This window comes from Taudactylus pleione, unplaced genomic scaffold (genome assembly GCF_031769625.1).
Source record: "Taudactylus pleione unplaced genomic scaffold, aTauple2 ptg000170l, whole genome shotgun sequence".
In the NCBI taxonomy this organism is placed as follows: domain Eukaryota; kingdom Metazoa; phylum Chordata; class Amphibia; order Anura; family Myobatrachidae; genus Taudactylus; species Taudactylus pleione.
This window is the reverse complement of record NW_028284572.1, coordinates 11198683-11211723: the sequence shown is the minus strand read 5'-3', so window position 1 is coordinate 11211723 and position 13041 is coordinate 11198683. Positions and strand designations below refer to the sequence as shown.

The following is a 13041-nucleotide window of genomic DNA, read 5'->3' as shown; positions in this document are numbered from 1 at the left end:
AGGTATATATGTAACGCACACTATATATATATATATATATATATATATATATATTATAATATAATATAATATAAAATACAGGTTGAGACCAGGGGTATTTTGGATATTGGAATATTACTTATTTTGGAATATTTGCATACCATAATGAAATGTCTTAGGAATGGTGCCCAAATCTAAACACAGAATGCATTTATGTGTTATATACACCTTATACACACAGCCTGAAGGTAATTTTATAAAATACTTTCAATAATTTTGTGGTTCAAACAAAGTTTGTGTACATAAGTGAAATTCATTTTTGTTTCATATACACCTTATACACACAGCCTATAGGTCATTTTAGACTTTATATTTTATAATTTTGTGCCTTAAACAAAGTCTGTGTACATTGAACCATCAAAAATCAAAGATTTCACTATCTCAGTCATGCTAAAAATATTCCGTATTTCGGAATATTTCGAAATATTTGGATATGGGAGACTAAACCTGTATATGTGTATGTGTGTGTATATATATATATATATATATATATATATTAGTGTGTGTGTGTATTATATAATTTTTTTTTTCAAATAGCACAATGATAGCCGGGTATTTGTCTGCTGATGATTTCCTTTATCCATGTCACCCTGTATGTAAGACTGTTGGTGGTGTATTGCGCCAATATAAATTACTAACTGCTTTTGGGACTATGGTTAGTTGTTTCCAAACTTCTCTATTGTTTCTCTACATGCAGAAGGATGTCTTCCAACTAAAGGACCTAGAGAAAATTGCCCCAAAGGAAAAGGGAATTAGTAAGTTTTAATTTATTTCTGTAATGACTTCTGCAATTCTGTTTCCAATACATTTATTTTTACATTTGAAGGGAGGTTAGTCTGCACATGATCATTTGCCAACACATTTAAAGGTGCAAAAATACTGTGACTGAAAATACAATATACAATCCAAGATACAGGTGCACACTTTTGACACTAAGACCATATCTATTGATCTATCTGTTCTATAGTTTAATAGATTTCAAACTCTGCAGAAATATAGATGTTTTTGTAGGAACCTACACTAACACTGGAATCAGTATGATTTACCGCCGGCCGCACGGTTCAAATCCTGACAGGAGGAAATCCCGGTTGTCCTAAGGTAAGTACTAACTAACCTAATTCTACCCACTAAGACTAACCCTCCCTTAGGGATGCCTAACCCTAACCTCCCCCCCCTCCCCCCCCCAAGTGCCTAACCCCCCTCTAAGTGCCTAAACCTAACCCCCCTTTCCCCGCAGCCTAAGTCCCCCCGGGGTGTGCCTAACTCTAAGCTTTCCCCAGGGGTTGCCTAACCCTAACACCCCCTCCCCTAGCCTAAACCTAACCTCCCGGGGGGGGGGTGCCTAACCCTAAGTCCCTCCCGGGAGCCCCTAACCCTCCCCCCCCCGCGCGGCTTACCTTCATTCGGTATGCCGGGTATCGGGCTCCTGGTGTAGGTCTAATGACAGGCGTCGGGATTTCGACGCCTGTCATTAGTGCCTTGCTGGGATTAAGCAGTTGGGAAGCCGACGGTCGGGATTACGTCCGTCGGCTTCCCGACTGCTTCCCCTAGCACTTTATACTTTTAAGGGACTTACCATACTTTGAAATACAAGTTACACTGATTGGAACCATGTTGCTCTGACTAAGAACACACACACAGCAGGGAACACAGATGCTTAAACAAGGGCTTGTCTATTAAGCATGGTAACACAACGTTTACAGAGCTCTTTTTATTAATGAACTCACACATTTCTTACCCGTCTTGCTCCTTTTACCTGATTCATTACCTTCCTTGGGAGTTCCCCCTCTACATTGTTGGGGAAATAATTTTATTGAGCCCCCATATATTGAGTGGGGTTATCACTTTTCTGCCATGGTACTGTAACTATAAAGGAGGAATTACTCTTTAAACAGAAACAAGTTTAACTCACTATCACTGTAGATAAGCAAATCTTCAAAGTTGTTAATAATGGTATTAATGATATCTGTGGAATACACTTTGTCAGGTAAGTAAATATGGAATATATGTGGTGTGTGATACAAGTTGATAAAACAAAACTAGAAGCAGGTTTCCCCTGCCTTAGAAAAGTAATTACATTAAATATTGGCTCTAAAACAATAATAAAGCAGAAGTCTTAAGGTGCCCATCCACTAGCCGATTACTCTGTACGATTGCACGATTAAGACATCGTAATCATGCAATCGCGCAGTAATCGGCCGCAAATCGTGCATCCAAATGTCGGAAACGACCAGCGATGCGCGCTCACGCTGGTCGTTTCCGACATCAAACATCGGCCCAACATGCAGGCCCAGCTGCCGATAATGATAGATTTGCCCTGTTCGGGGATGATTGATGTGCCTACACTGAACGATCAATACTTCAGTGAAGGCACTGCACCACCTAGGGGAACGACTGTACGATTACAATGTCGTAATCGTACCGTCTTTCCCTGATCTGCTAGTGGATGGGCACCTTTAGCTACACACATTTGTAGATACATGTGTAAGCCATCCATTACTTTCAATGTGCTTTCTCTAATAGCATGGTCATAGCTACAGACACTAATAAGGGTATATTTACTAAAGTGCAGGTTTTTAGTTGTGGAGATGTTGCCCATAGCAGCCAATCATATTTTAGCTATTATCTTCTAAAAGGTGCTTGATAAATGTTAAGTAGAATCTGTTTGGTTGCTATGGGCAACATCTCCACTTCTAAAAACCGTCAGTTTAGTAAATATACCTGTAACACACCCCATGGGAGGCCCAAATACACCAGGAACAGTAACACATCCCATGGGAGGCCCAAATACACCAGGAACAGTAACACATCCCATGGCAGGCCCAAATACAAAAGGAGCAGTAACATCCCTTGGAAGGCCCAAATACACCAGGAGCAGTAACACATCCCATGGGATGTCCAAATACACCAGGAGCAGTAACACATCCCATGGCAGGCCCAAATACAGAAGGAGCAGTAACATCCCATGGGAGGCCCAAATACACCAGGAGCAGTAACACATCCCATGGGAGGGCCAAATACACCAGGAGCGGTAACACATCCCATGGCAGGCCCAAATACACCAGGAGCGGTAACACATCCCATGGGAGGCCCAAATACACCAGGAGCGGTAACACATCCCATGGGAGGCCCAAATACACCAGGAGCGGTAACACATCCCATGGGAGGCCCAAATACACCATGAGTGGTAACACATCCCATGGGAGGCCCAAATACACCAGGAGCGGTAACACATCTCATGGGAGGCCCAAATACACCAGGAGCGGTAACACATCCTATGGGAGGGCCAAATACACCAGGAGCAGTAACACATCCCATGGGAGGCCCAAATACACCAGGAGCGGTAACACATCCCATGGGAGGCCCAAATACACCAGGAGCGGTAACACATCCCATGGGAGGCCCAAATACACCAGGAGCGGTAACACATCCCATGGGAGGCCCAAATACACTAGGAGCGGTAACACATCCCATGGGAGGCCCAAATACACCAGGAGCGGTAACACATCCCATGGCCGGCCCAAATACACCAGGAGCGGTAACACATCCCATGGGTGACCAGGGGGCAGCTGAAAGTTATGTTTCTTTATTTACTTATAGCAGGCTAGAGATGCGAGGGGGAAGAATAATAAAAGCAGAAGATTTGAGTAGTTTTGCTCCTGGGAGCTGTGACTCAGTCATGCTACAATACTTCATTCCCTTCCTGCAGTTAGAATGTTATAGAAACTATACTGTTCCTGGTATAAATTTGAAGGAAACATACTGGATATTTTCTTCTTTTTTCTATTTTTATACTTGACTGCGGTCTTTAACATATGTTTAGGTTCATTCCTGCATAGAAAATGTTTGGGAAAATAAAAATATATCTGCAAATCAGCTGCTGTTTAGGGGGTCACAACCCTGTATTTATTAATGTAAAAAGGAAAGTATTCCTTCATTAGATATGGCATAGGGGGATTTCTCCTCTGAAACAACATTTTAGCAGTTCCCTATACTTTGTTTTACAAAAAGAGTTGTAAACCCCTAAAGAGCAGCTTTACTACACTTCTATTGCAGAAGGTCACCAAGCTGGCCCTGTGGCACCAGGAGAGAGCTCTTGGAGAGGTCCCTGTACATATTGCTGAAATGTTTCCCAGCGTTTTCCTGTCTGTCCTCTCCTAACCCTGCATTAGAGACATTTGTTGTGGGTAATCTTTGTTAATACAGTAATGATTTCTGACAGCATCCATGTCAGTGAAGGAGATCCTGCAAAGCTTGGTGGACGATGCAATGGTAGACTCGGAGCGCATAGGAACTTCTAATTATTTTTGGGCCTTTCCCAGCAAAGCTCTTCATACCCGGAAAAGAAAACTGGAGACATTGGAGAGTCAGGTAATTCGGACACTTGTCTTTCCAAATGTGCACCAGTAGTGCAATATATTGGATTTCTTTAGACTCTTACTACTGACTACCAAAGGGTGATGTACACAATAGTGTTTTTGAAAATTCATAAACATGTTTGTTTTTTTATTTCATTTTTATGTCTGTATTCATTTTTTTTTTTTTTTAACTAATCACAATGAGAAAAAAGCGGCTTCAAAGTGGAAAGTCATAATTTGAACTGATATTGACTACCATTTGGTGACAAATGTGTTTTCACCCTGTTTCAGAACAAATTTTTTACATGATAATGCAGAGCATGACCACTAGAGGGCGTTATGTCTGCAGCTTCTCTATAATAGGCAGATTATTTCGCATTAACATTTTGTAGAAGAAAACTGAACACACAACTTCATGCACGACGTTATTGTAGACGCCCCACCTTATTTGGCAGCTGTATGGTAGGTTATTTATTACAAGCAAAATGAGCCGGAAACCTGGTTTGGAGCATGTTCCTATTTCTGTATGACTGTTTATATTCTAGGCCTTGGGATTGCAGCTTCTTACTTGGAGTTATTGATAACAGTTTACTAATAATGGCCAAACCCTGCACTTATTGTATGCTATGAGCTCTTTCACTGGCAGAAATATCTGAGTTTTTTATTCGACTTTGACAGCGTCAGTCTCCAGGAATCTTAACTATTTAGGTTTTCCTAGAAGATGTTATATTGGTATCAGAGTGACAAGATGTAGGGGCAGTGCCAATGTACTGAGGCCTAGCAGAGTGTGAGGGATAAATCCATCTATATTATTATGCACATTAGAAGTCACCAAACACATTTAGTGGTATATTTGTGGGACTGCTTTAACTGCGTGCAAAGAAATAACCATTTATAGTCTTCTGCTTACATTTTCATTTGGATTATGTGATAGAAAAGAGTATGGGTAAGGAAAATATATTGTCTCCCCAGTATACCACTAAACCTGTTCAGTGACTTTATCTAGCGAGTGAGCTATAACAGAGGTGCGGTCTACACGTGCTGGTCACAGGAAGATATGTATGTAATTCCTTGTTTTACTGCCTCTCACTTTAGCCATAACATTACAGCATTTTGTTATCTTTTACAAACGCTTTTTATTATTTAAAAGATAATGCAGCTTGTTAAGGCTGGAATAAGAGGGGAAGTAACACTAATATATAACATGGTAGAGTGGCATGGCATATAGATAAGGAGGGGGATATCATTTAGATAAATATTAATAACAGATAATCAGCATATGATTTATGGTATGCATATGAGGAACTGTTATGGTCTGCTCTGTCCTGCTGAGTGGTTTTGTAAGTAGTACAGAGTCTGTCAGGTCATCGCTCTGCCCCTCCTCCTTGTGAAGGACAATTTGGAGACCCTATACAGCCTTGTGTGGGGATTGTCTAAGACTTGATGTTAAGGGTCACTGGTGTGATGATCACAGTATCCTTGTGATTATGACAGGCATTGCGGCTGTTATGTAATAAGCTCACATATACTTTGTGGAAGATTTCCAATACACCACAGGTTCTCAAACTCGGTCCTCAGGCCCCCAATCAGTGCATGTTTCGCAGAATCACAAGTGAAATAATTAGCTCGACCAGTGAGTAATGAAAACACCTGTGCACCTGCTGGGTGATGTGGAAAATATGAACTGTGTGGGGTCCTGAGTCATACTTGCCGACTTTACAATTCTCCTCTCCGGGAGCAAGCCCAGAGTGGAGATGCTGCGGACAGGTTCGGGGGCTGGGCTGGACAGTAAATGGCATTAAGCCCAGCCCCTAAGCCCCGCAAAAGGCCACGATTTGCGGGTCCACAAGGAGTGGCGGGGAAGAGAGGTGAACCTCTCGAAACGCGTTGGTTGGAGTGTGACTAGGTGTACTGAGGGATTGAAAAAAGGATTCCAGACTTTCTTCTCAGAAAAAAGGTGTCCCCATGAGGTTTCCAGAGACCTCCAACGTGTAACATCTACGGGCCCTTTATATGAGGGAGATCTGGTAATTTCCCATTACATAACCTGTTAAAGCATCAAGCTGAATTCTATGCACTATAGCAAAATTTGCATATTGACGTTATATGATCGGAATTTTTATATTTTAGAAGGAATAAATTGTGTTAACCTTATTACACTATGGTTTTGTGTTTGATCCTGTGTCTTACATGATTTACACGTTTGGAACGAAACAGACCACTTGTGATTTAAAGATAAAGAATTAAGGGAAGTACTCTTTATCTTTTTGTTTTAAGTTTATGACACTAGCGCTGACTGGTTATTACATTGCTTTTCTTAATATATAACGGTGAACCAGCAGTATTAGAGTTATCATTACAAAAATTAAGTAAAGTAACAACTGTCATATGGAGATCATAATGTAGGGGATGACAAAACATGGCCCGTGGGCTGTATTCAGCCCCCAAGGCAATCCTGGCCGACCCGCTGCCATTCACCATCGCACAAGCGTCCCGCCCACTGCTTGTAATTGCATTTTGGATGTACCGCGGCCACCAGTGAGAACTGCAGTGCCAACATCAGTTGACACAGTCACAGCTCCATAAGTTGCAGTGTGACTGTGTCACTGATGATTGAACTGTCGACAGCAGGGTGCACTGCACACGCTCCCGTCCCACCTCTCGTATGCATGATCTAACTGCCCCGGTAGACACAGATCCTCGCGAAGCAAAGGCATCTGGAAGCTTTTTACCCAGATAGGCCGTTAATTCCCCTGCAATAGTACGGTAGCAATGAGGCAGCATTATAATATTATACTGGATGGTATTTGTTTCTATGTATCTGCTGTTTGTTTTTTTCTTACTGATTTTCTGTGGCTTTGCAGCGTGATGTTTTCATGCTTTTGAATGAAATTCAGGTGTGTTTGGGGTTAGAGCCAAAAATCTAATACATAAATATATATGGGCTGATTTTGAGTCCGACACATCCGCTGCTGCTTTTCCTTCTGACAGAGCTGCTGCCTGCGTACTACATTATGGTAATGAGAGAGTCCGTCCGTGTATACTAAATATCCATGCGACTGTATGTGAAGGCCTCTCCCACCCACTGTTCTTACATCCACAGACGCCATCAGTTGTATCCGGACTTATACCAGCGCCATGCTGTGTACAAAAGAGCCGTCCCATCTCCGCTGCCCCCGCTGGGAACGAGCAGTCTTCATCCGTTCCTGTTCCTAGTTCTCCTGTATAGAAATTTAATGTTTTCTATATTGTATCACTTTTGATTTTCCCAGTTTATTTTCCTTATAAAATGTTTTAATAAAAAGACTATAAAAATATTACTGTATGTTTTACAATAGGTATTGTCATTGCAATATATTTTGTGTGTGGCCCTCGAATGTATATTGAAAAGTGCTGTGGCCCCACCAGTTGAAATAATTGCCCACCCCTGTCATAATAAGTGTAGACCAACTTAAAAGTATTATAATATAAAAAATGTTTTAAATATAAAGACAATATGGGTTATTTGGTTGAACGTAAACAAATAACGAGAAGAACAACAGGAAAAGGTATATTATCTGCTGCTTTGAGTGAAAAGGGGTCATGACTGGAAGTTAGACCTGAGATGTCAACCAATATAATTAGCCCTGTGGGGAGGATTTATATACTAAGAGTTAAATATCTGTTTTGAAAAAGGAAATGTACTTTATTAGATATAGCTCATTAGTTGTTAAATAGTGAATGATTATTTTAAAGTAGGAAGTTAATAATATATGAATACACAAATTTGAGCACGTTGGAGCACATGTAAGGGTCGTTCCGCATTAAATCAACACAATTTCTGAAAAAATTCTACCTTACATTCTCTAAATTCAGTGAAACTTTGTATAATAAATTCTGCCATGGGTGTAAAGAAAACCCCCCAATCTTAGGCTGATAAGTACACTGGTTTTGAAGTTTTTTTTTACGAAAAATTTGCTTTTAGCAGTTTTTTAAATTGCTTTTGCAGCTCACCTAATTGAGCTAGAGAGTTGGGCAAGGTCTCATTTTAAACCTCTTTATGGGCTTTCATATGATATATAAAACAGCCGTATGTTTCAACAAAAATAATAAATGTAAATTTTTTAAATTAAAATTTTGATTTTCTAAAAAAGCTATTTTTATATTTTTGAAAAACTTCTCAAAAAATATTGTTAATAATTCCCCAACATTTTATTTTGGAATCATGATGGGATCATTTGCTATAAGAACTTTCATTTTTGAGTGATTCATGAAAATTGTATTTATTGAGGAACTACACATCTGAGAAAACCAACAAAACAATATTTTTTCCAGTACACTTCATTAGAGCAATGCATGTTCCACTTCAGGTGTGTTTGGAGACGAGATTCTACAGACAGCACCTGCTCCCACTTTTATGCAGGCGTGCAAACTTAAGTGGAAAGATACTGCATGTGGAAAGATGCTCCATTATGTTGAATAGACCCACTTTTCACATTTCCCTGGACCACTGTAAGGGACAGGTGAGGTTTGGGTGGGCTTTAATTAGTGAAGAATAGAAGCCTCAGTCACCTTGCCAGGCAGAGAAGAGAAAGCACAGCCCATGAGGCTGCTGCTGATCTCCAGAGGTCAGAGGAGCATGTGATGGGTTCCTGCAATCAGAGCTCAGCACATGCTCCTCTCACCCCTCAGCAGAGTCACTTGGGAATTATTTCCCAGTAGCGCATTGCCCCAGTAACTGCCGGAACCCAATAACCCCCCAGCTACCTGCAACCACTGCCGGGACAGTCAAAACAACCATGATGACTTAGCAGCTGCACTGCACCTTGCACTCTGATTAAGCGACCAGCACTGTTGCAATAGTCCCATAGCGACCATAGAGGGTATGTAACTGCTGTCTATGACAACAGATGGTGGGTCACATTTATTCTGGGAGAAAGATGACAACATCGATTAAGTGTAAGTGACATTCCTCCATCCAGCTGGTCCATCACCATCTTTTTCATACCAAGGGAAGCCAGATGTTTTATGGATTCCTATGGTAGATATTCTGTGTAAGGTGAATCTGTTAACTCTAACAGGTCGAATGTACACCCTTTCTGAAATGAAAATACTAAAAACAAATGAAACCTTAAGCCAGTTCCAACTCATCAAGTAGCACCATCCATCCAGAGCAGCAGCACCAAATGGTAATGATCTGTAGTAAGTTTTCTTACAATATGTGAAAGACATAAAATTACCATAAAAGTTTGAAATATTTTAGTATTAACATACAGTGTCATTGTACATAATATATATCAAAGGGATTGTTTAAGGAAATACATTAAAAGTAAAGAACAGGCCTAGATAGTTCTCATTTTCATTATTTTAACAAACAGTCCTGAGCGAAAACCTCATGTAGCAGATGATCCTAAAATAAAACTTTGGGGATTTATTAACAATAGTATGAACAATTTTTGATCGTTTTTTAAAAAAATATAAAAATCTGGCATTTTGAGAAAATCTAAATCTAAATTTTGATTTTAAAAACTTTACATTTTTTATATTTATTGAAACATACCGCTGAGTTATATATCACATGACAGCCCATAAAAAGGTTTAAAATGAGACCTCTTGCCCAACTCTCTAGCTCCATTAGGTGAGCTGCAATTTAAAAAACTGTTAATAGCAAACTTTTCGTTAAAAAATGGCAGATTTAAAGGCATATAACTTCAATTGAATTTATCTTCATACCCAATGAATCAATTAATATACCAAATTTCATTACAATCTGGTTGAAACCCTGTGTTGATTTGGTGTGGAATGACCCATGGAGTATTTGGGCAATCATTCAGTCGGATTACAGGTAATTTTTTATTACCCTTTTTAAACTTTGTCAAATCTAATATTTGTGTATACATATTTTAACCCGGCTTGTCTTAAAAATAATTGTCACTTTTGTCTAGCGGCTATATCGCCAATATTTTGCTGTTGCGTGTAAATTGCAGGCTATTACATTTGGGATTCTAACTTTAATATCAGTAGTTTTCTGAGCAGGTGTTAAAAAAAATGCCATAGTGGTGTTGGGGTTAATATTATATAATATGATTTGGGCTTCTTGTTTATTTTGCTAGAATTTCCTTTTTCTTTTTCTTGTATTTTGCTTTTCTATTCTAAGCCAATGGATGAATTTTGTGTGTTAGTATATGTAAATTATTACTAAGTCTGTAACTAAGGCGTATGTTTAGTTAACCAGTGATTTACAGCCAACTTCAAAGTCTGCAGGTGTAATAACATTTTTAATATTGTTTCTTCATATATGTTTTTAGCTCTTATGGTATAAATGTTTGAAATACTCTTGGACTGTAGCGTGAAAGCTAGAAAGGCCCTAGGCATTAATGAGCACCTCTATCTTGTACACTAATCAGCGGTTTCTTGATAATCTGTGAAATTCTGTGACCTCTGAATCCACTGCTAAGTTATTACAAGCATTCTTATCTTTAATTATGGTGAATAAATGATATTGTTGCTTAGTGCCCAGCGCAGAAAAGGGCATGTTCACATGGCCATTGAAACATGCAAGTTAACGCATAGACAAAATATTGCACTTTGGCCCTGATTCAGAGCCGGACGGAATCAGGGCCCACCTCCATAATTATGGAGCGTCCTCCTGGATGCTCGTATAGCTGTGGGTCACCACCCACAGCATATACGAGCGTGCAGGATGATGGTCGCGATGGTCTTGACCATCGCCACTGCGAGCCGAAGCCTGCGGTTGAGTTTCTCAACCGCAAGGCCCGGAGTGATTTTGGCTCTATCAGAGCCAAAATCACTCCCACTAACATCACTAGTGATGTCAGTGGGGCCGGCTTCTGACGGTAGGCGTTCCCTTGGGAACGCCTCCGTTCGGGAGGCATGCCCCCGGCACGCCAACCAAAGGGGGCGTGCTGTCAATCAACATCGACAGCACGCCCCCTTTGATCAGACACAACGAGCGAAGGAAAGTCCTTCGCTCGTCGCGTCTCGCGCATGCGCACGACGGAGCTCCCTCCGTCGTGCGCATGCGCAGTGCAGACCATCGACCCACTTGCGAGCGGACAGCCGCTCGCGAGTGGGTCTGAATCCGGCTCTTTGTCCGTTCTCTTAACAGGCATAATGTTAGATGCATGTTCTTAAAGCCTCTTTGTAGCATGAAGAACTATCTACTTAAAGAGCACTTTGATAGAACTGAATTGTAGTTTACAGAGTGCTAATGTTTGTGATTACTGCATCAAAATCACTCCGTTTTTGACTACTTAATGAGCAAGCGAGGCTGGCATGCAATAAAGGACCCTGGTGGCTGTGGTAGCTTTACAGATGATGAAAGTGAGACACCATGCATTAAAAATAGCTTTCCTTAATGGTGACATGTCTAAAAGGTTTTAACAGAAAACCTGAGTACCTCAGTTAGGGATGTCTAAAACCAAAAGTTGCGTCAACACCCATGGATATATGGCTGACCAGAAGTTGAAGAAGATGAGTTACTGACAAAAGAGTCGATTCAATTCAGTGTAATGTGACTAGCGCCGAGAAGGAGTTCCCAGGCTATTCAATTGACCGCACTGTTAAGCCCAACTAGAACCACTTAAGTTGGAGAATGCTGATTACCACACCTAAAGCTGGGCGTTCAGTCTCGCTAACCTACACTGTCCAACTAAAGTGCCCGTCGCGAGGCTGTTTGTGCCGCGTTAAGCCAGAAAATAGCATTGTGGCCGGCTCTTAAGTCAGATTTCTGGTTGCACATCAGGAGCTCCGGGAACTCCTACCTGGGGCTAGTCAACCGCGCTGAATTGAATTGCCCCCATAAAGAGGTACAGACGAGCATTGTGGATATTCTCTTTCAATCACTGTTCAAGTATGCAGTGATTACTCCTATTCTTAAAAAACTAAATTCTGATCCAAACTCTCTCTCAAATTACTGTACCGTCTCTCTGCTCCCTTGCCCCTTGAAACTACTTGAGAGAACTGCCTACACTCTCCTCACAATATAAATCTCTTTACTTATCTCAAAATATCTCCCAACCCAGGGTTCGCGAAATACGCGCTATAGTGCATTTTTACGCGCTACAGCAAACTGGGGACCCAGATTTAAAAACTGATCGGGTCCTGTAGGACCCGCTGGGTCTGTTTGTGCTGCTGTAGCCAATGGCTGCGCTGCAGCGTCTCCCCCAGCCAATTGCTGCGCTGCAGCGTCTCCCCTAGCCAATGGGCGCAGGGCGTCTCTCCCAGCCAATAGGCGCACGGCGTCTCCCCCAGCCAATGGGTATGCGGCGTCTCCCCCAGCCAATGGGTACGCGGCGTCCCCCCAGCTTGTGTGCGCGGCGCCCCCCCCAGCCTGTGCGCGCGGCGTCTCCTGCAGCCTGTGCATGTGGTGTCCATCGGGCAGCAGAATTGTCGGTGGTGTCGGGACCCTCCGGCAGCCTGCGCTCCTTCAGCCAGCTGAGCGCTCTGCACACAGGAGGCAGGGAAGGTGGACACAAGCTGTAACAGTGACCTGGCCAGGGTCTCCCAGCAAAAGCAATGAGGTAAACACTACTCCATGTGCAGTCTATCTTTACCCCCTCCCTACCCTCAGTTCTTCCCCAGCTGCTATCCTAACTATTGCCTGCCCCTAATACCCTCCTTGCCCCCCAGTACTGCCCTAGTT

At 41.7% G+C, this 13041-nt stretch overlaps 1 protein-coding gene across 1 annotated transcript in view; it reads left to right on the top strand.

Moving 5' to 3' along the window:
- The window catches only part of MND1 (meiotic nuclear divisions 1), a 92996-nt gene that overhangs the window by 42291 nt on the left and 37664 nt on the right, over positions 1-13041 (top strand). The window contains exons 3-4 of the mRNA XM_088475376.1: positions 737-794; positions 4262-4410. Coding sequence (XP_088331502.1) covers positions 737-794; positions 4262-4410 — 207 coding nt within the window. The remainder of the gene's footprint in view (positions 1-736; positions 795-4261; positions 4411-13041) is intronic.